Below are 24,463 nucleotides of genomic sequence, written 5' to 3' on the forward strand. Positions count from 1 at the left end.
ACCGTCATTTCTCAAAAAATGAATAATACATCAAAATCAAGGTTGTTATGAATTATTGACCTATTCAAGGCTCCAATTACTTCACATCAAATATTTCACTTTGAAATATGTTTTTGGGGTGGAAATATTGCATATTTGGTGTGTTTACCGTATAAAACAACGTTTTATTTGACAAAAAGGGCACAAAATAAACAAAACAAAAAACCCAAAAAACAAACAAAAAATCATAAAAACTTATAATTGACTGATGGAAGTTAATCTAGAGATTTAAGCATTTAAAGTATTTAAAAAATATATATATGACTTGTTTTTAACACCTTTATGAACGGGACCTTTTTGGATCCCTGAGATTTTTAGTGGGATTTTTTTTAACTGTCATTTCTCATAAAACAAAATTGAATAAATGTTGTTATGAATTATTGACCTGGAGAAAACAAAAATGAGACGAGATGACGTGTGAGGGGGTGGGGGAAGACGCGGTCGCCTTGGGGGGCAGCCCCCCTTGCTCCTTTCTCTCTTTCGGGAAATTCACAGGTGCCTTTTCTTCAAATTAGAGAGCATTTAGAGGAAAAGCTGTTTTATGACTTACAGTATATTGCACACTTGCGCTTTTATAAAGGACAAAATGCATTGCAGAGAAACCCTCAAAGGTGTAGAATTCCTATAAAATGCTGCCATTAAAGGGGCTGCTATAAAAGTACAAACATTAGTAAATAATTCATTAAAAATGCTGAAAATTACATTTTTCAAGTGTACATATCAGGGGTTTCCTAAATACGGCCCGGGGGCCATTTGCGGCCCGCAGACCGAGCTTTGTTGGCCCGCAGCGTATTGGTGGGGGGGGGAAAACAACAGTAAAAAATGTAAGAAAAGAGAGCAAAAAAAAAGAAATATAATGAGAAAAAAATTACATTTTTAAACTATTATTTAATAATAAAATACTCAGTCACTTATAACATGGAGTTAAAACAAAGTTGTGTCTCTAAATATCTATAAAATCTATTCATACCCTTTTTTTAAAATTTGAATATAATAAGAAAAATATAACATTCATAAACTATTATTTAATAATAAAATACATAGTCACTTATTACACAGAGTTGAAACAAAGTTGTGTCTCAGAATATCTATAACATCTATTTATAGCCTTTTTTTTTTAAATTTTTTTAAATATAATTGGAAAAAAATAACATTTTTAAACTATTATTTAATAATAAAATACTTAGTCACTTATAATATGGAGTTGAAACAAAGTTGTGCCTCTAAATATCCATAACATCTATTTAATACCATTTCTTTTAATTAAAACAAAAATGAATATAATGAGAAAAAGATTACATTTTAAAACTATTATTTATTAATAAAATACTTAGTCACTTATAACACTGAGTTGAAACAAAGTTGTGTCTCTAAATATCTATAAGATCTATTTATACCCTTTTTTATTTAAAAAAATTAGAACATAGTAAGAAAAATATAATATTTTTAAACTATTATTTAATAATAAAATACTTAGTCACTTATAACACAGAGTTGAAACAAAGTTGTGTCTCGGGAATATCTATAACATCTATTTATAGCCTTTTTTAATTAAAAAAAAATTGGAATATAATAAGAAAAAAATTACATTTTTAAACTATTGTTTAATAATAAAATACTTAGTCACTTATAACACTGAGTTGAAACAAAGTTGTGCCTTCAAATATCTATAACAGCTATTCATACAATTATTTAATTTAAAAAAAAAATTGGAATACAATGAGAAAAATATTACATTTTAAAACTAGTATTTAATAGTAAAATACTTAGTCACTTATAACACGGAGTTGAAACAAAGTTGTGCCTCTAAATATCCATAACATCTATTTAATACCATTTTTTAAATTAAAACGAAAATGAATATAATGAGAAAAAGATTACATTTTAAAACTATTATTTATTAATAAAATACTTAGTCACTTATAACACTGAGTTGAAACAAAGTTGTGTCTCTAAATATCTATAAGATCTATTTATACCCTTTTTTATTTAAAAAAAAAATTGGAACATAGTAAGAAAAATATAATATTTTTAAACTATTATTTAATAGTAAAATACTTAGTCACTTATAACACAGAGTTGAAACAAAGTTGTGTCTCGGGAATATCTATAACATCTATTTATAGCCTTTTTTAATAAATAAAAAATTGGAATATAATAAGAAAAAAATTACATTTTTAAACTATTGTTTAATAATAAAATACTGAGTTAAAACAAAGTTGTGCCTCTAAATATCTACAACAGCTATTTATACAATTTTTTAATTAAAAAAAATTGGAATACAATGAGAAAAATATTACATTTTAAAACTAGTATTTAATAGTAAAATACTTAGTCACTTATAACACGCAGTTGAAACAAAGTTGTGTCTCCTAAATATCTATAACATCTATTTTTACAATTTTTTAATTAAAACAATTGGAATATAATGACGAAAAGGTTACATTTTAAAACAATTATTTAATAATAAAATACTTGGTCACTTATAGCACAGAGTTGAAACAAAGTTGTGTCTCTAAATATCCATAACATCTATTTATAGCTGTTTTTAATTTAAAAAAAAAATTGGAATATAATGAGAAAAACATTACATTTTAAAACTATTATTTAATAATAAAATACTTAGTCACTTATAACACAGAGCTGACACAAAGTTTTGTCTCTAAATATTTATAATATCTATTTGTAGCATTTTTTAATAAATAAAAAAAATACTGTATCTACATGGTCACTGCATACTGTGAATTCTTAAGTGTAGACACCCCTGATATAAAATATTAGAAACTCTCAAAATAAAATAAATACAATAAATATACAAACAAAGTTTAGTTTTTTAGTTAATTTAAAAAAAAAACATGAATTAATTAATTTGAAAAATGACAACACCAATAATGAACACTGTTAAATGTGTAACTGGACATTATTTTTTTCGTACAGACAGAATTTTTGAGACAGTACGTTATGCAGTTATGGCAGTCGTATTATTGTTATTATTATTATTGTATTCTTACAGGAGGGTAAAAACAGTAAACATTTAAGGGGAGAAAAAAAGCAAAAAATCGGAATGTAAGGAGAAAAAAGCTGAAATTTTTCAAACTAATAATAATAATAAAATACTTAGTCACTTATAACATGGAGCTGACACAAAGTTTTGTCTCTAAATATCTATAATATCTGTTTGTTGCATTTTTTTAATAAAAATAATCAAACTGGCCCCTGCATAAATAGAATTTTCAAGTTTAGGCTCCAGCGCCCCCCGCGACCCCAAAGGGAATAAGCGGTAGAAAATGGATGGATGGATGGACAATTACAAATGAAGTTTAGTTAGTTAGTTAGTTAGTTAGTTAGTTAGTTAGCTAAAAAATAAATAAGTATTAATCTATGAATTAATTTAAATATATATATTTTTTAAGGCCCCCTAGAATGCCCTTTTAGCCTTCATTTCAGTACTGTTATTGCAGTGGAGAATAATACAATCTGTTGATCAACTTGACATGCATTTGCATCACTGAACTCTGCTAAGCAATGTGGTCTACATACAACACACAAAGACAAAGATATGTTACAAAGGGCCAATTAGTTTCAGGCCAGAACAAATTGACAAAACTATTTGAAATAGCTGCAACATAACATACATAAGTAACAAACAGCATAATAACAACATAGCTGTAAAGCAAGGAAGGCACACACGACATACACAAAGCCTAATCAGGCGTTTTTTTCTCTCAAGGAATTGTGAAATAAAATCATGACTTCATGAGATCAACACTGTACTGAAGCCCAGAACACTACACATTTCCCCAGTTTTAGTTTAGAGGGAAGGAAAGATTGGCCTGGCCCACTAGGATCCCTCTTTATGTTTGTGAACTTTATAGTCTATACAATTAGAGTGATGTGATAATCAAACACTCTAGAAGTCTAGAATGAAAGAGTATATAAGAGAATTGACAGAGTGTGTACCTTCAGTGCTGAATGATGAGCAGAGGCAGAGTTTGGAGTGTTTTCTTTAGCTCGCTTTCCATGTTTGTGTACTCACTGTCCAGGTACGTGGAAAATGTTTTCCGTGCCATTTGCTGTTTGACGCCCGCCATCATGCTAAATAGCTGCCTGAAAGTGAGTGACTCCACTGTAGAAATAGCCTGCATGTTTTCTAGCACACATGCTGCAATGGCTCTATCAATGTTGTCCTGGCTAGCAGTCCCTCTGTTAAAATCCAGCCGCTGTGTGTCTCTCTTTACTAGCTTCGACCAAGCATGTTGCTTTTGTAGGTGTTTCAGCAGATTTTAATTGCTGTTTTGGGCAGTAGATAAGATCTTTGATCCAAGACACAACTTACATTGAACAAAATTGTTCTTTTATTTGTGCTCGACGAAAGAAAAGTAGTGAGAATATCTCCATGTTAAGAAACTCGACTTTGGCTCCGCCATGATGTCTTGTTAGTAAACAGACACCCGAATAAGTTTTTCAACTTGTTTAAGTCGGGGTCCACGTAAATAGGGTCAGGGTTAGGGTTAGAGTTAGGGCAATTCATGGTAAACCGGTAAACCGGCGCATGAAGCTCGGACTTGGCCGACAAGAAGGAAAGTGGTTCCGACAAACAACGTCAGTGAGATGATTCACGTGCGCACGTCATGTCTGCCACTTGCGGGGGGAAAAATAAATCTCTTATTTGCATTTTAAAGTCTGCAGAAACTACACCTGAGCATCATTTCGAAAGTAAAATGATATGTAAAAATACAAACACAACAAAGTAAGGCGACACAGACTCCAGCTCCGCTTCGATAACATAAAAGCATTTTTTTTTTTTCCGCGAATTGAAACAGGCGTCTAAAATTAGCAGGTTTTTAAAGGAAGTGTGGGTGTTTTCATGGTGGGGGGTGTCTGAAGATTCACTTGAACGTCACACTGTGTGCACTTTTCATGTTGGCAATGCAAATGTAAACATTGATCTTTGCCATTGTGTGTGTGACGTCCAACACTCAAAATAATGCAATCCTGATCCTCCCAAACCTGAGGTGTCAAAAGTTTTTTTTTTTAACAAAAGGCACATTTTAAAAATACTATTTAAGAAAAAACAACAACATAAAAAGTGGAATATAAGTGCATACCATTTAAAAAAAAAAGTAGCATTTTTGAATCTAATAACACAAAGCTGCTATGCAGACTGTTTTTTTCCTTTAAATCTGTCATTGCTCGAAAAATAATAATGAATCAAAATAAATGTTGTTATGAATTATTGACCTGTTTAAGGATGGAATTACTTTACATAAAAATTTTGTTGGGAAAACATTGCACATTTTGTGTATTTGTCATATAAAAACAATGTTTTTTTTGACAAAAAGGGCGTTGGACAAATAAACAAAAACATTAAAAAATCCAAACTTGGAATCGACAGATTTGAAGTTAATCTAGAGACTTCAGTGTTGAAAGTAAAAACAAAAAAAGTATGACTTGTTTTTAACACTTTTATGACTCCAAGAATTTTAGTGGGATTTTGTTTATAAACTGTCACTGCTCAAATAATAATAATAAATCAAAATCAATGATGGTATGAATTATTGACCTATTTAAGGGTTCAATTATTTCAAATCAAATATTCCACTGACATTTTTGGTGAGAAAATATTGCACATTTTGGTGGTTTTTTTCCATAAATAAACAAGGTTTTGAAAAAATGGCATGGAACATTTAAAAAAACTACAACTTCATATCGACAGATAGACCTCGGGTGTTAAATAGAAGATATCGAATGAAACCATTAAAATTATCCTTTTTATCAAGAACTATTTTCCGTGCCAATGAATGAGTAACGGCGACACCTAGTGGAGAACATTAGTTATTACATTACAAAAGCTTTTTGTTTTTCTTTTTAAATAGGACCAATCCTATTTCTGCACACTAAATAAAGCATTTTGTAACATTTTCATCAGCTTTATTCAGTGTTTATATTAATTATATTCAATAATACGCAAATAAAATGCGATCTTAATGCTATTGTGATTGTGTGTGATTTACTGGGTTCTTCATCTCAATGGGATGTTTCTCTTTACTGGTTGAATGAATACAATAGAATAAAACATACAAGTATTTTAAAATGTTACATTTTATATAATTAGCCTAATTGGGGATTAATCATTTTCATAGACACAACTTCCGGTACTTTTTTTGGAGGGCATTGACTGGATCCCGCCGGTCCTACCAGGCATCGAGTCACCTAAAATTCAACGGTGTTTCTAACCTGGATCGCCCGTTTACTCAAAAAAAAACGCTTCAACCTCAGTTAAGTAAGGCTTTTCTTGTCAGAATAATTGTATATAAGTTATTACACAACTTTTTTATTTTTTTTATTTTTAATTATTTTTTAAATCTTATTATTTATTTGTGTGTGGCGTCGCGCGGGTCTCACTTCCTGTTGGGTGGGGTCCGTGCCCGTGTGGCCCGACCTTGCGCTGTGGGGTCTCTGTTGGTGACTTGATGTGGTGGCAGCGCGGCCCCCGTGTCTGGTCTGGATGCTGTGTCTCGGTTGTTTGGGCGGTGGTGTGTTTGTGCGGGTTTGGGTTGGGGTGGTGGGGTCTTTTGGTGTCTCTTGTTTGCATGTTGGCGTTTGGGCTGACTGGCGCTGGCTGGTCTCCGTGATCCTGTTGGCGTGTGGTTGCTGGTCGCAGTTTTTTTTGATCGCTTTGATTTGATTGGGTGGTGCTGGCTGTCTGGGGGTATGTCAGCTGCTGTTTCTGCTGCTGTTTGTTTGTGGTGTGGGTGCCCGTGGCTGCTGGGTCTGGTGCAGGGGGGTGGCTGATGTTGTGACTGGTGGCAGCGCGCGCGCGTGTTGGTTGTCGGGGCTGACGAACTGTGTATAATATGTACAGTATGTATATACGTGTGTATGTATATACAGTATATGTGTACATGTGTGTATGTATGTGTATGTATATGTATATATGTGTATGTGTGTGTATGTGTACATGTATATGTATATGTATTAGAGATGCGCGGTTTGCGGACACAACCGCGGAGTCCGCGGATTATCCGCGGTTCGGGCGGTTGAAATAAAAAAAAAATTAGATTTTATCCGCGGGTCGGGTCGGGCGGTTGAAATTTAAAAAAAATTAGATTTTAAATAGATTCAGGCGGGTGGCAGTTAAACCAATTCGGAAATATATATACATAGTTAAATGTTGTTACCCACATACGAAAAACGAGCAGGCACCTGCAGCATATGCCACAACAGAAGAAGAAAAAAAAAAAGAGATGGACACTTTTACGGAGCGGAGAAGGGACGCCTCGCCGTGGTCCGGGACCGAGGCCCCTTCCCCCGAGAGGGCCCCACCGGGAGCCGTAGCTGAGGGGATCCGCGAGAAGGGCCCGACGCACGTCCAGGGTCACCACCGCGCCCACCGCACGACACCCCGCCTCGTCCGCCTTCGCCGCGGCCGGCGTCACGCGCAGCAGGTAAGCAGCTTACCTGCCCGCCACCCCGTGGCCGGGGGCTCGTAACAGGGGTCACTCCGCATGCCCCGCCCGCGCAGCTTACCTGCCCGCCACCCCCGTTGCCGGGGGCTCGTAACAGGGGTCACTCCGCGCGCAGTGCGCTCACGAAAGGGGTGGGGCAAGCAGAACTGGCGCTGCGGGATGAACCGAACGCCGGGTTAAGGCGCCCGATGCCGACGCTCATCAGACCATGGAAGTCGGAACCCGCTAAGGAGTGTGTAACAACCCACCTGCCAAATCAACTAGCCCTGAAAATGGATGGCGCTGAAGCCTCGGGCGCGAGCCCGGGTGCGAGGGACATCGCACCTCCACGCGCTTGGAGGTGCGCTCAGCGCGGCTCCCAGATGATTGCTGCATTGGATCAGTCTCTTTTCTTTAACAGGCAAAAGCTTTATAACCTCACTAATGCCTTGCATCGTCTATATTAGATATATAACAACGGGCGGGTGCGGGCGGGTGCGGTGTTGATTAAATGTTAATTCGGGTGGATGCGGATGGTTGACGACTTTTGTCATGCGGTTGCGGATGAAGTAATTGCCTATCCGCGCATCTCTAATATGTATATATGTATGTATGTATATTTCTGGGGGTACGCTCTGGGCCTGCCTGTCAGGCGGGGGTCGGCGCCTCAGGCTACTGCATCCGGACTGCGTGTCTGGAGCTCCCGGGTCCCACCGTCCATCCCTTCCGGGTGCCCGTCTTGGTTGGGGCCTGCTGGGTCTAGTCCCTGCGTCTACTGTGGTAGCTTGGTGCTGCAAGGTATTCCGAGGTGCTGCGAGTCGGCCAGTTGCTGGGGTAGTGATCTTGTGTGTCAGCATGTCTGTGATCTTCTTTTAATCCTTTTTTTTTTTAATGTATTTATTTTTAATATATTTTACTAATATTATTTTTTTATTTTTCCCCTCCCTCAGGGGGGGAACTCGGCAAAGCGGTTGCTAGTTGTTCCATCTCCATCGTTGGGGTCCCTGCGGGTGGGGTGGGTGGTTCCCGTGGCCCCGTGCCGGGTGGTCCTGCGGCGGCCGATTTGGGTGGGGTGGCCGGGGGCTGGCCTCGCCGCGCTCTCCGGGGGTGGGGGTGGGCTCATGGGGGCCCGGTTGCCGGTGGGGAGGGGGCGGTCTTCCCGTCCGGTTGCGGGGAGTCTCTACGTCCCCCGGGCGGGGCGTCCCGCCTTTCTGCCTGTGTGGGGTGTGGTCTCTCGCTGGCTTGGGGTCTGGCTGTCTCCTGCTTTGCTCGTGCCTTGTCCTCTGCCGGGTGCGTCTGTCTGCGGCCTGCTGCTGACCTTTGTGGGTGGCGCGGTGGGCCGGGCTCTGGGGTTCCAGTCGCTGGCCGGTTTGGCTGCGTGGGGGAAATGGTCCCTGGTTCCCTGGGCAACACACCTACTGTTTGTGGGTTGGGCTCTCGGCGAGGCTGGGACCGTACTCTGGCTCCCATGCACACTGGGAGTCAAATGTATTGTACATACAAATTCACATATACTCACATACATACATACATACAAACATGCATGCATAGGTATCTACGCTCCCACATACATACACTACACAAATACAGTACATATTTACATACTCAAAGTTCGTACATCCACACGCACATTCATTATACAAACATACATATACACATACTGTACATATACATTCACTGTACAAACACATACACATTCTGTACGTATACAAGTACATATGCAGACATACACTCATGCACATAATCACGTTTCATCAAACATATATTAACGTTGTTGCCCTAGGGTAAACTGGGTATAACACATGGCACACTGACAAAGCTTAACCTATTGTTACTATAACAATCTACAAGGTTAATGTAGGTTGCTTCTCTCCCCCCCCCCCCCCTCCATTTTTCTGCATTCTTTCGTGTTGCGATGGGATGCGACGCGGAGGTGTCGGTTTCTTTGATCTATTGGACAGCCACAGGAAGACCTTGTCATAACCTGAGATCTACAAAGCAGAGAGGGAGCAGACGTAACACCGCTCCAGGCGACTTTTCTTTGAACTGTTTATGACCGAGTGCAACAGCTGTTTATGACCACCTCCCCCTAGAAGCAGCTGCAGCTATGTAATCAGGAAATGCCCAAAAAAATGAGGAGGCGTGGAGCTCCCTCCTCAGAGCGGCGGGGCGACATTGTACGAGGGTACAAGTGCACGCGCTCTCCTCATGAGCTAAATTTAATCCTGTCTCTGTTTGATTCCTTGCTTCTTGTCTTTGTTTAATAGATAGTTCGGTGTTTTTTAAGTGCTGGCTTGATGCTAATATGCATTGGCTTTGCTATTGATATGCTACTGATTAGCATTAGCGATTTTACACGGCGGTTTCAACCCCTCCAAATTTGTTAATGAAAACTACTACTAGGATTAGACTTAAGACTTCGACTTCATTTTATTGTCATTCAAATTTGAACTTTACAGTACAGATAAGAACAAAATGTTGTTGCATTAGCTCATAGTGCAGGATAAAAGAGCAATAAGGTGCAGATATAAATAAATAGATTACTGTACAGATAAATATAATGCACTTTTGCGTATGCATCCACGTTTATGGATGTATGTTATATTGCCTTTGTATTCCAGCGAGTTAATCCGTTTGGGGAGGGGGGGGGGGGGGGGATTGAGGGGATTATTATGATGCGTTTAAGAGTCTTATGGCCTGAGGGAAGACGCTGTAACAGAAGCTGAAGGTTCTGCTACGGAGGCTGCGGAACCTCTTCCTAGAGTCCAGCAGTCGATGCACATTACAGTCACACAGCTGGTGCATAATAAGTACAATACTTACATTATTAACACTTTTTAGGGCGCAACAAAAGACTATATTCCGCAAAGACTGAACTGACTAGTTAACACACCATCTAACGTCTTGGACATGCAACTGTTTTGTAACTTAATGTCATTGTGAGGAGGCGTGGCCTGCAGGCCACCCGGCTTCCAGACAAACTTTTTTTGAAGTATTTTATGAACTCTTTTTGAACTATTTTATGGAACTTTCTTTGAACTATTTTATGGAACTCTCTTTGAACTATTTTATGGAACTCTCTTTGAACTATTTTATGGAACTCTCTTTGAACTGTTCGGTAACCGAAGGCAACGCTGTTTACGACCCACTTCCCTCTGGAAGCAGCTGTGGTCAGGTAGGGGGGGAGAAAGTCAAATAAAGAAGGGGGAGTGCAATCTTGTGGCAGAGCGTGGTTGAAGACTGTACTGAGAGTACAGTCGCCATGTTTCTCGTCAATATTGAGTCCAAATTTTATTCTGTCTCTGTTTGATTTTTTGCCTCTTGTCTTGTTTAATAGATGTCATCAGTGTTTGAACCTGACACCCATCCCTTGTTGTTACAAAGTAGTTTAGGTTTTATTAAAGAGAGAAAACAGTTAAATATATATTTTGTCTTCCCAAGATGGGAAGGAAGAAGAAAAACTTTAAATGATAACTTTTAGCATTGACATAAAGTCCATCAGAAATCAATACAATGTTTAATTAAAGGGGAACATTATCACCAGACCTATGTAAGCGTCAATATATACCTTGATGTTGCAGAAAAAAGACCATGTATTTTTTTAACCGATTTCCGAACTCTAAATGGGTGAATTTTGGCGAATTAAACGCCTTTCTGATATTCGCTCTCGGTGCGATGACGTCACAACGGGAAGCAATCCGCCATTTTCTCAAACACCGAGTCAAATCAGCTCTGTTATTTTCCGTTTTTTCGACTGTTTTCCTTACCTTGGAGACATCATGCCTCGTCGGTGTGTTGTCGGAGGGTGCAACAACACGAACAGGGACGGATTCAAGTTGCACCAGTGGCCCAAAAATGCGAAAGTGGCAAGAAATTGGACGTTTGTTCCGCACACTTTACCGACGAAAGCTATGCTACGACAGAGATGGCAAGAATGTGTGGATATCCTGCGACACTCAAAGCAGACGCATTTCCAACGATAAAGTCAAAGAAATCTGCCGCCAGACCCCCATTGAATCTGCCAGAGTGTGTGAGCAATTCAGGGACAAAGGACCTCGGTAGCACGGCAAGCAATGGCGGCAGTTTGTTCCCGCAGACGAGCGAGCTAAACCTCCTGGATGTCTTGGTGACAACAACTCCAAAACTGGACAGATCAGCTTTCAGGAAAAGAGCGCGGATGAGGGTATGTCTACAGAATATATTAATTGATGAAAATTGGGCTGTCTGCACTCTCAAAGTGCATGTTGTTGCCAAATGTATTTCATATGCTGTAAACCTAGTTCATAGTTGTTAGTTTCCTTTAATGCCAAACAAACACATACCAATCGTTGGTTAGAAGGCGATCGCCAAATTCGTTCTCGCTTTCTCCCGTGTCGTTTTCGTCGGTTTTGCTTGCATACGGTTCAAACCCATATGGCTCAATAGCTTCAGTTTCTTCTTCAATTTCGTTTTCGCTACCTGCCTCCACACTACAACCATCCGTTTCAATACATGCGTAATCTGTTGAATCGCTTAAGCCGCTGAAATCCGAGTCTGAATCCGAGCTAATGTCGCTGTAGCTTGCTGTTCTTTCCGCCATATTTGTTTGTGTTGGCTTCACTATGTGACGTCACAGGAAAATGGACGGGTGTTTATAACGATGGTTAAAATCAGGCACTTTGAAGCTTTTTTTAGGGATATTGCGTGATGGGTAAAATTTTGAAAAAAACTTCGAAAAATATAATAAGCCACTGGGAACTGATTTTTAATGGTTTTAATGAAATTGTGATAATGTTCCCCCTTTAAAGCTGCAAGCAGCGATGGACGGGACCGACTTTGAGGGCTCATAAAATCCAAACCGGAGCAGTAATTAAAACTCTTTCATCAACTTTTAATCAGAAGGGTTCAATCTCTCTCCTGTGCTAATTTGAAGCCGACACGACAAACGCGCTCAGAGGAGATAATGTTTGAAAAAAAGGTGACTGTTTTTACACAACTTTTGTTTTGAATGGGGAACTGCAAAGTTCCTGTTGATTTTTGCCGAGGGTTGTCAGTGTATGAAATATAGGTCTAAGTGAGACCTACATAGAGGTCTCTACGACATTCCTACTGGGAGTTAGAGGCAGTTTTGTCTGTGTTTTCTTCCTAGGGGGCGCTAGAGCGCAATTTTGAGTTTTGGGGTTTGGTTTTTTTGATTAGATCGCAAATTTTTGCCAGTCCTGATGTGTGTGTCCAATTTAGTGAGTTTTGAAGCATATTAAGGGGGTCAAATTACAGCTCAAAGAGGCGGCGGTATAATAATAAAACGCTAGAAATTCAATAGGGTCCTCTGTCCCAAAGGGACTCGGTCCCTAATAAATTGCATACAATTACCACATCTACTTATTAATCATATTGCAGTCACATTAACTTGCTTTAGGGGTGTTCATTGGAAGAAGTTTGTGGAGCAATCACACACAGGAAGGAGACAAGGGGGCGAGAGAGAGAGAAAGAGAGAGAGATATTTAAATAACCATTATCAGTCGCTCTTTCCCTCTTTCCTTCCATGTCTTCAACCCCGCACATCAACAACAAAGGAGGTAAGGAGCAAATTCTGTCATTGCAACTTTTGCAGAAAAGGTGTTGCGTAATCCTGAAGGTTATACTGTGCGGCGTAAAAAAAAAAATGTGTTGAAAATCCATTACGCTCTATAAGATTTCAATGCGTTACGTACGGTGTGGGGACCGAGGTGGGTGTGTTCCCACACTTCCTGTGTCCAGGTGAGGTGTAGGTGCATGTTTGCAGAGGGCCCCCGAGGCGGCGTTCTGTTCTGATAAATAATAACGCATACTTTTCTTTTTAGTCATAACGCGGCAGGGCAACAACTGGCAGGTGTAAATGTGTGTTTAAGTCACTTTATGCAGGCTTGAAGTCTGGACAAAAACAGGAATAAGTCATGTTTGAACTCGTTTTAACGGCCTGCTTAAAGATTAGTGTTATGAGCACTTCTCTGCCAATATGCATTCATTTTAATAAATCCATTATTTTCGAGCATCTAAATATGCTTTTTTTTACATCATTACAGCCATCTGAACATGAAATAATGCCCATTTAGTAAGGGTGTAACACATACTTGCCAACCCTCCCGGATTTTCCGGGAGACTCCCGAAATTCAGTGCCTCTCCCGAAAACCTCCCGGGACTAATTTTCTCCCAAAAATCTCCCGAAATTCAGGCGGACTCAGGTCCATGCGGACCTGAGTCCGCTAACCCATAATATAAACAGCGTACCTGCCCAATCACGTCATAACTGTAGAATGATCGAGGGCAAGTTCTTGGTTTCTTATGTGGGTTTATTGTTAGGCAGTTTCATTAACGTCCTCCCTGCGCGGCAACAACACACAACAACAGCAGTCACGTTTTTGTCTACCGTAAAGCAGTTTGTCTGCCGTAAACAGCAATGTTGTGACACTCTTAAACAGGACAATACTGCCATCTAGTGCATTTGATGAAAGCACTTTTGTGCGTGCCACACAGCAATGCATCATCAGAGAGGGTGTTCAGCATGGTTCGAAAAATAGTGACAGAGAATAGAACAAGGATGGACAATTCAACACTTAACCCAACAATGAGTAGATGAGTGTTATGTGTGTGTATATGTGTAAATAAATGAACACTGAAATTCAAGTATTTATTTTATATATATATATATATATATATATATATATATATATATATATATATATATATATATATATATATATATATCATAAAATAAATATATATTTATAGCTAGAATTCACTGAAAGTCAAGTATTTCAGATATATATATATATATATATATATATATATATATATATATATATATATATATGAAATACTTGACTTAGTATTTCGTCAAGTATTTCTTTTATATATATATATATATATGTATATATATATATATATATATATATATATATATATATATATATATATATATATATATATATATATATATATGAAATACTTGACTTAGTATTTCGTCAAGTATTTCTTTTATATATATATATATATATATATATATATATATATATATATATATATATATATATATATATATAATAAAATAAATATATTTTTATAGCTAGAATTCACCTAAAGTCAAGTATTTCTTTATATATATATATATATATATATATATATACATATATATATATATATATATATATAAGAAATACTTGATAATATAAGTCGCTCCTGAGTATAAGTCGCACCCCCGGCCAAACTGTGAAAAAAACTGCGACTTATTGTCCGAAAAATACGGTAGTCATTTTTATAGTGTACAATTTGATGGATAACTTGCTTCGAAACCATAAGTTAAGCATATATTTAATAAGGGTGTAACGGTACGTGTATTTGTTATGAACCGTTTCAGTACGGGGGTTTTGGTTCAATTCGGAGGTGTACCGAACGAGTTTCCACGCGGACATATTAAGTAGCGTACCGCACGTTGCGTAAACAATGCACAGCCAGGCACAACACACGGCATGCCAGCGGCTACCGGGCTACGACAACAAAGCAAAAGCGGATCGCCGACATTGTTCAGCAGCGGTAGGGTATGCTTCTGGCAACACGTCAAACATGCTAACCCGTTTGAAGCGTCACCACCCCCAAGTGAACATCGCTTCAACGACGAGAAAGACGAGCGTGGTGCAAACACCGCATTCAAGCAGCCTCTCCTCGGCGAGTCAGGCAGGGCTAAAGCAATAACAAATGTTTTTATAGCAGCAGATTTAAGACCATATTGCATTAAAAACTAGATTTTGACCCACTTCTTCTTTCTGCAGACAATGTGGATAAACTGATTTTTCTGGCAAAAAATTTATTTTTTATTTAGCCTTTATTTAAAGGGGAACATTATCACAATTTCAGAAGGGTTAAAACCATTAAAAATCAGTTCCCAATGGCTTATTTTATTTTTCGAAGTTTTTTTCAAAATTTTACCCATCACGCAATATCCCTAAAAAAAGCTTCAAAGTGCCTGATTTTAACCATCGTTATATACACCCGTCCATTTTCCTGTGACGTCACATAGTGAAGCCAACACAAACAAACATGGCGCATAGAACAGCAAGCTATAGCGACATTAGCTCGCATTCAGACTCGGATTTCAGCGGCTTAAGCGATTCAACAGATTACGAATGTATTGGTTGTAGTGTGGAGGCAGGTAGCGAAAACGAAATTGAAGAAGAAACTGAAGCTATTGAGCCATATCGGTTTGAACCGTATGCAAGCGAAACCGACGAAAACGACCCGACAGCCAGCGACACGGGAGAAAGCGAGGACAAATTCGGCGACCGCCTTCTAACCAACGATTGGTATGTGTTTGTTTGGCATTAAAGGAAACTAACAACTATGAACTAGGTTTACAGCATATGAAATAGATTTGGCAACAACATGCACTTTGAGAGTGCAGACAGCCCAATTTTCATCAATTAATATATTCTGTAGACATACCTTCATCCGCTATCTTCTCCTGAAAGCTGATCTGTCCAGTTTTGGAGTTGATGTCAGCAGGCCAGGGAAGATAGGGTCGATATTCTTCTCTCGATCATCTTCGGTGGCATAAGGGACGGTGTGAGCCAAGACATCCAGGGGGTTTAGCTCGCTCGTCTGCGGGAACAAACTGCCGCCATTGCTTGCCGTGCTACCGAGGACCTTTGTCCCTGAATTGCTCACACTCTCCGGCAGATTCAATGGGGGGTCTGGCGGCAGATTTCTTTGACTTTATCGTTGGAAATGCATCTGCTTTGAGTGTCGCAGGATATCCACACATTCTTGCCATCTCTGTCGTAGCATAACTTTCGTGGGTAAAGTGTGCGGAACAAACGTTCAATTTCTTGCCACTTTCGCATCTTTGGGCCACTGGTGCAACTTGAATCCGTCCCTGTTCGTGTTTGTTACACCCTCCGACAACACACCGACGAGGCATGATGTCTCCAAGGTACGGAAAACAGTCGAAAAAACGGAAAATAACAGAGCTGATTTGACTCGGGGTTTGAGAAAATGGCGGATTGCTTCCCGATGTGACGTCATCGCTCCGAGAGCGAATAATAGAAAGGCGTTTAATTCGCCAAAATTCACCCATTTAGAGTTCGGAAATCGGTTAAAAAAATATATGGTCTTTTTTCTGCAACATCAAGGTATATATTGACGCTTACATAGGTCTGGTGATAATGTTCCCCTTTAACCAGGTAAAAATCCCATTGAGATTAAAGATCTCTTTTCCAAGGGAGACCTGGCCAAGAGGGCAGCAGCAAGGTTACATTAAAAACAGTAAACAACATATAAAACATCAAACTAACAACATTAAAACTTGCTCACATAGCACATGTGCATACAGACAAGGTAGACTGCAGTCCTTTCACAGAAGCTTTAAACTCATTCAACGTAGTAACTAGGGTTTGAAGTTGAATATTCCATTGTAGGTTATTCCAAGCCTTTGCTGCTGAAAACCTAAATGCTTTCTTGCCCAGTTCAGTTCTTACTTTGGGGACGACAAATTGCAGAACATTCATTGAACGAAGATTGTGACTTCCTTGTTTCTTTGTTAAAAGACAAGACCGATAAGATGGAGTGATACCCAGAATGGTTTTGTAGATGAAAACATGAAGATTGAGTGAAAGTCACCAGGGTTAAAGGCTCGGGGGGGGGGGAGAAAAGTTAATCTGAGTTGACTTGAAACTGTTTAATGTTGCACTTTTTATATGTAGAAGAAAAGTTTTGTCATTTTATTTAATCTGAGCAACAACTTGAGGCAGTTTAATGTTGATTAAAGTGGACTTAAACAAGTTGAAAAACTTATTGGGGTGTTATCATTTAGTGGTCAATTGTACGGAATATGTACTGTACTGTGCAATCTACCAATAAAAGTCTCAATCAATCAATCAAAAAAAGCACATTATATGTAGAAAGGTTTTGTTAAAAAACATTCTGAGCCTTATCTTATTTAGTTTTTATTTGATATATGTTGACCGCATTAACCCTGGCAATGGACCCTGTGTGTATATGTATGTTATTATTATCCATAGCATTCATGATCAGCCTAGTGGTGGCTCACATCCATCACACACACAGCTATTTGGGCTCTGGGGTGAGTTTTTCCTTGCCCTTATGTGGGCTCTGTACCGAGGATAGGGTTAGGGTTAGGGTTAGGGTTAGAAGGGTTAGGGTTAGAAGGGTTAGGGTTAGGGTTAGGTCAACCCTAACCCTAACCCTAACCCTCTAAGGATAGGGTTAGGGTTAGAGGGTTAGGGTTAGGGTTAGGGTTAGGGTTGACCTAACCCTAACCCTAACCCTTCTAACCCTAGGGTTAGGGTTAGGTCAACCCTAACCCTAACCCTAACCCTCTAAGGTTAGGGTTAGGGTTAGGGTTAGAAGGGTTAGGGTTAGGGTTAGAAGGGTTAGGTCAACCCTAACCCTAACCCTAACCCTCTAACCCTAACCCTAACCTTAGAGGGTTAGGGTTAGGGTTAGGGTTAGGGTTGACCTAACCCTAACCCTAACCCTTCTAGCCCTAACCCTAACCCTTCTAACCCTAACCCTAACCCTATCCTCGGTACAGAGCCCACATAAGGGCAAGGAAAAACTCACCCCAGAGCCCAAATAGCTGTGTGTGTGATGGATGTGAGCCACCACCCTAACCCTAACCCTAACCCTTCTAGGGTTAGGGTTAGGGTTAGGTCAACCCTAACCCTAACCCTAACCCTAACCCTATCCTTAGAGGGTTAGGGTTAGGGTTGACCTAACCCTAACCCTATCCTTAGAGGGTTAGGGTTAGGGTTGACCTAACCCTAACCCTAACCCTATCCTCGGTACAGAGCCCACATAAGGGCAAGGAAAAACTCAACCCAGAGCCCAAATAGCTGTGTGTGTGATGGATGTGAGCCACCACCCTAACCCTAACCCTAGAAGGGTTAGGGTTAGGGTTAGGTCAACCCTAACCCTAACCCTAACCCTAACCCTAACCCTATCCTTAGAGGGTTAGGGTTAGGGTTGACCTAACCCTAACCCTCTAACCCTAACCCTAACCCTCTAACCCTAACCTGATTGATGATTGAGTTATTTCTATTTTGGGGCAGAATTATTATAGTGTTCCCAATGTTAGAAGGATAAAGCCATTGTTTACAAATTTGGTAAATAAATAACCAAAAAATGTATATTTTGTTGTTTTCTTACTGTACCGAAAATGAACCGAACCGTGACCTCTAAACCGAGGTACGTACCGAACCGAAATTTTTGTGTACCGTTACACCCTTAATATTTAAGTATTTATTTGGATTTTGACCAACAAAGTTAGATAATATAATATTTGTTGCAATATTGGACACTATATTACAAAAAAAAAAACTAATACCTTTAGTAAGAAAATAAGAAAGTAAAGAAAGAAAATATAAGGTATTTTATTGACACATATTATTTCCAAGCTTTTGCGGGCCATACACTGCAAAAACTGAAATCTAAGTAAGATTAAATATCTCAAATAAGGGTGATATTTGCTTATTTTCTGTCTGATAAGATTATTCTTCTCACTAAGCAGATTTTATGTTAGTGTTTTATTTGTTTTAAGTGTTTCAGTCCTAAATGATCTCAGTAAGATATTCCAGCTTGTTGCTGAGATTGTATGACCTATATTGAGTAAAACATGCTTGAAACTAGAATATCAACTGTTGCAAAGCTGTGTCATCAACACTCACAAGTATAAAACTACTTTTTTAAAGTAATCATTTCTTATTTCAAGCATGAAAAAAAAAAATCATGACTTTGACACAATTGTGTCTCATAATTAAAACAGATGACAGCCAAATGGACTTTGCTGTTTCATTTTCAATGAAACAATAGAAAAGATGTACTCATATAGTAGTACAGTTGGCACAGTACAGTAAACTGACAGTTAATATTTAAACATTTAACATTTCTAACAATTTTGAACAGAAAGAGTTCATGCACATTCAGATAAATTCCTCAAAATTACAATTAAAAAATTTTGGCCGGGGGCCGGGCTGTATATATGTGCACAAATTGACTGAAAGAGCACGCACTTGGCGCGATGATGTCATGTTATCCATGGAAAAATGCATTTTTAGACCATATGATTTGCCTGAGTGGCTAGGAGACCCCGAGAGTAACAAGCGGTTGCTCTGTTGCCTTTCCATTAAGAACAATAAATTACTTTTTAGTATAAGTTTCAAGAAATGTAATGCCGAGCGCATATCATTATGTCAAGATAATGGCACTAGCATTTACTTCATTTAAGAATATTTTTCAACATATTGAGCAAAAAGGTCTCTTTTTCTTTTTCTACCAAGAAAAGTGCACTTGTTATTAGTGAGAATATACTTATTTTAAGGTATTTTGGGGTTCATTGAAATGAGCTAATTTTACTTGTTTTGGAAAGTCTTGACAAACCAAATGTTCTTGTTCTATTGGCAGATAATTTTGCTTAGTTCAAATAAAATACCCCTCATTTTTGTATTTTTTTTCTTGTTTTTGAACACTGACTTTTTGCAGTGTACTGTGACATGTTTTCTTTCTGTCAGCACGCTCGTCCCCTCAATGGCCGCCATAAACGCCACGTACAAGCTTGACCAACTTGCCACCGCCCCAAGCGGCCCTCGGAGTTTTTGGCAGTCGGAGGCGAGCCGCGGAGTCCAGATTGCAGCGACTTTGATTATTTTCCTGGTGAGAGAACCTTTTTTTTTTTAATGATAAATATTCCCTCTGTGACTGCATGACAGAGTGCACACTTCTGGTGCCATTTGCTGCTTGTTACTCCAGGGCTTCCCGCAGCGCTTTGTTGTTAAGGCGGCCGCCTTAACAACAAAGACCCACCGCCTAAACTAAAGTCTTAAAAAATAAATAAATTTACAAAAAAAATTGTTTTGTTTTTTTTGTCCTGTAAATTAAGCATGATGAGTTGAGCATATGGCCCCACTTTTAAGTCTTTTTTTTCAAACACTTATTGCAAATGTTTATTTACAGTAAGTCATTAATTTGACTTAGTCATTATTTTGTCTTAGTAAGTCAAAACAATGACTAAGTCAAATTAATTGATAATATACCAACAATAATTAATTGATAATATACCAATAATCACCAATAATACAAAGCTAACACAATATTTGTTTATAGCATTGTTTTAAATGAAAAAAATAGCAATATTGCAATATTTTTTACTTTCCAGTATGCGACTCCTCAGCGGGAAAAGGTTTGGCCACCCCTGAACTAAAGTATCAAACGTATCGATATTTTGATTTGAGAGCATACAAATCTGGTATCGCCGGTATCGACATTTCAGTATCGATCTGCACATCACTACTTCTGACCCTTACAATAATAATAAATAATACTTGAGTTTTGTGGAGGGAGTACAGTGTTTCCCCCAGAATAGTGACTCTACAGGGGGAAGGGGGGAAGGGGGCGTCGCCCGGGACAGGCGGACGGACGAGGAATTTTCCGCTCCGTATGCTGAATGGCAATATATGGTATATATCTCAATATTTTTTTCGTAAAGTATAAACAACACACAAAACAGTCCTAGTTACCTGAGATAATACTAAGTATGTCATTATTTTGACTTAGTAAATATTGACTTACTTAACAACAAAGACCCACCGCCTAAACTAAAGTCTTAAAAAATAAATACATTTAAAAAAAAAAAAAGATGTTTTTTTTGTCCTGTAAATTAAGCATGATGAGTTGAGCATATATCAGCATGTGGCCCCACTTTTAAGTCTTTTTTTCAAACACTTATTGCAAATGTTTATTTACAGTAAGTCATTAATTTGACTTAGTCATTATTTTGTCTTCGTAAGTCAATATTTACTAAGTCAAAACAATGACTAAGTCAAATTAATGACTTACTGTAAATAAACATTTGCAAAATTTAATTTGACTTAGTCATTCTTTTGTCTTAGTAAGTCAATATTTACTAAGTCAAAACAATGACTAAGTCAAATTAATGACTTACTGTAAATAAACATTTGCAATAAGTGTTTGAAAAAAAGACTTAAAAGTGGGGCCACATGCTGATATATGCTCAACTCATCATGCTTAATTTACAGGACAAAAAAACCAACAAATTTTTTTTTGTAAATTTATTTATTTTTTAAGACTTTAGTTTAGGCGGTGGGTCTTCGTTGTTAAGTAAGTCAATATTTACTAAGTCAAAATAATGACATACTTAGTATCTCAGGTAACTAGGACTGTTTTGTGTGTTGTTTTTACTTTAAGAAAAAAATATTGAGATATATACCATATATTGCCATTCAGCTCAAGTATTATTTATTATTATTGTAAGGGTCAGAAGTAGTGATGTGCAGATCGATACTGAAATGTCGATACCGGCGATACCAGATTTTTATGCTCTCAAATCAAAATATCGATACGTTTGATACTTTAGTTCAGGGGTGGCCAAACCTTTTCCCGCTGAGGGGTCGCATACTGGAAAGTAAAAAATATTGCAATATTGCTATTTTTTTTAATTTAAAACAATGCTATAAACAAATATTGTGTTAGCTTTGTATTATTGGTGATTATTGGTATATTATCAATTATTAGTTAGAACATTTCAGCTTTTTTTTTTCATTTTTACTGTTGTTTTTTTCCCATGTAAGAATAGAATAAATATTAATAATACAATTGTGTAACTGCATAACCTGGTGTGTCAAAAATGCAGTTACACTTTGAACAGTGTTCATTATGGTTGTTGTATTATTTTTAATGAATTTATAAGCTAGGATTTTATTTTTATTTTTTATTTACTAACTAAATATTTTTTATATTCTATTTCTATTTTGACAGCTTCTGATAAACTTTTTCAACCAAGGGCCACATACTGAAAAGTCAAGTATGGGGGGACCATTTTCATATTTTTTTAATTTTAATTTTATTTTTAATGCTAAAAACAGATATTTTCATACCCAAAGACAAAACTTTGTGTTATAAGTGACTATGTTATTATTATTATTATTATTAGTTTAAAAATGTCAGTTTTTTCTCATTACATTCCATTTTTCTTACATTTACATCCTTACATCAAGTGAGTGGCCTCTTTACGCGTCAAGCTAAGAACAACAGCACGGCTCACTTCCCCTCCCCCCCCTTCACAATAATAGCGCATTGCGCCACATCCGGTCTGACTGCGCTAACAAAATAAAGGTTTCAAAACAGTAGCTGACACAAGTATAATGTACTTAAAGCACTTAATGATACATTTCCGCACTTATTATGCTTTGACCTGAAATACTGCTCAAAATTGGCCAAATAAATGTGAAGATTTTTGCACTTTAATTAAGAAACATTTTATTCGACACACACTCTATTGTTGTAAAAAGAGTGTAAAAGGTAAAAAACTGAATTAAAAACAATTAAAAAGGAAAAAACCTAATTATATTGTTTTATTTTGCTATTATATTCTAATGTATTGTTATTGCTATTATTATTATTTTACTTGTTGTGGTATATTCGTTACTAATGTATATACAGGTTTTTTTTTCAAACTAAATTGAAAGTTGAGTTTTGGCGGCACAATAAATGCATTTGCTTTCAATTTAACAAATAATCTTGTCATTAATCGTAATCACAATATGAATCAAAAATAATCGTTAGTGTTATTTTTGCCATAATCATCCAGCCCGTCTTCAGGTAATTTTAGACTGAACCAATCGATCCTGTTTTTTTGTTTTACACTGAATCTTTACATTTTTGAACCAAGATTTTGCTCACAAATTTTTTGTCCAATGAAATTGTCGGCATAAATTGATGTAAAAAAATAAAAAAATAAATAAAAAACACCAAAAAAAACAGAAACTCAGTTACATATAAAAGCTTTTTGTGAAAAATTAAGACTAATTAACTATATCAACTTTTTGACTGGGAGGCCGCATTGGATTTAATAAATTTGGCCGGAAACCGGACTGCATGCAAAGTAATTTTTGTACCGGTCGATTGTTTTTTTTTCTGTACGGTAATAAGGGAAGGTTGTTTGGATCGGGTCATATAAGTGAATGCTGTGCTTCAGTGCCCTGAAGACACAATTCATGGCAGAGTTACTTTTGTTGGCCACCAGAGGGAGACAAAGTGGCCGCAATTAAGCCACTGCATATTTATATGTGATGTGAATGTTGTTTGTCTATCTGTGTTGGCCCTGCGATGAGGTGGCGACTTGTCCAGGGTGTACGCCGCCTTCCGCCCGAATGCAGCTGAGATAGGCTCCAGCACCCCCCCGCGACCCCGGAAGGGACAAGCGGTAGAAAATGGATGAATGGATGAACTATATCAACTATTTGACTGCCGGGGCCGCATTGGATTTAACGAAATTTGGCCGGAAACCGGACTGCATGCAAAGTAATTTTTGTACCGGTGATAAGGGAAGGTTGTTTGGATTGGGTCATATAAGTAAATGATGTGCTTCAGTGACCGGAAGATTCAATTTAATGGCAGAGTTACTTTTGTGTGCCACTAGAGGGCGACACAGTGGCCGCAATTAGGCCACTACATACAGTATTTATATATGATATGGATACACCTTGCCCGGTCAAATTTAAGACGCCGGTGGGCCGCATTTGGCCCGCAGCTTTGACACCCCTGATCTCTATGTTCCTTCTTCCCTCTGCAGGTGGGCGTACCTCTGAACGTGCTGGTGGTTTGGGCACTCGGACAAAGTCGACGGCGGCTCATCCGCAGAGGCAGCGACGGCAGCGGCGGAGGAGGCGGAGAAACCCGGGCGGCAAACAGCTTCCGGATCTACGTCCTCAACCTGGCCCTGGCCGACCTGGTGCTGATCCTGCGGACGCCCCTCATGTTGGGCTACCTGGCCCACCACAACAGCTGGCCCTTTGGCTCCGCCCTGTGCCGCCTGGTGGTGTTCCTGCGAGGCCTGGGTTTGTACGCCTCGGCCTTCCTGGTCTGCGCCGTGGCCCTGGAGCGGTGCTTGTGCCTCCTGAGGCCCGTGTGGGCTCGGCTGCGTCGCCCCG

At 38.4% G+C, this 24,463-nt stretch overlaps 1 protein-coding gene across 1 annotated transcript in view; it reads left to right on the plus strand.

Moving 5' to 3' along the window:
• The window catches only part of LOC133615771 (C3a anaphylatoxin chemotactic receptor), a 50,955-nt gene that overhangs the window by 25,875 nt on the left and 617 nt on the right, over positions 1-24,463 (plus strand). The window contains exons 2-3 of the mRNA XM_061974544.2: positions 20,027-20,168; positions 24,106-24,463. The exon at positions 24,106-24,463 is cut by the window's right edge and continues 617 nt beyond it. Of these exons, the coding sequence (XP_061830528.2) occupies positions 20,027-20,168; positions 24,106-24,463 (500 nt within the window). The remainder of the gene's footprint in view (positions 1-20,026; positions 20,169-24,105) is intronic.

Source organism: Nerophis lumbriciformis, linkage group LG15 (genome assembly GCF_033978685.3).
Source record: "Nerophis lumbriciformis linkage group LG15, RoL_Nlum_v2.1, whole genome shotgun sequence".
In the NCBI taxonomy this organism is placed as follows: Eukaryota; Metazoa; Chordata; class Actinopteri; order Syngnathiformes; family Syngnathidae; genus Nerophis; species Nerophis lumbriciformis.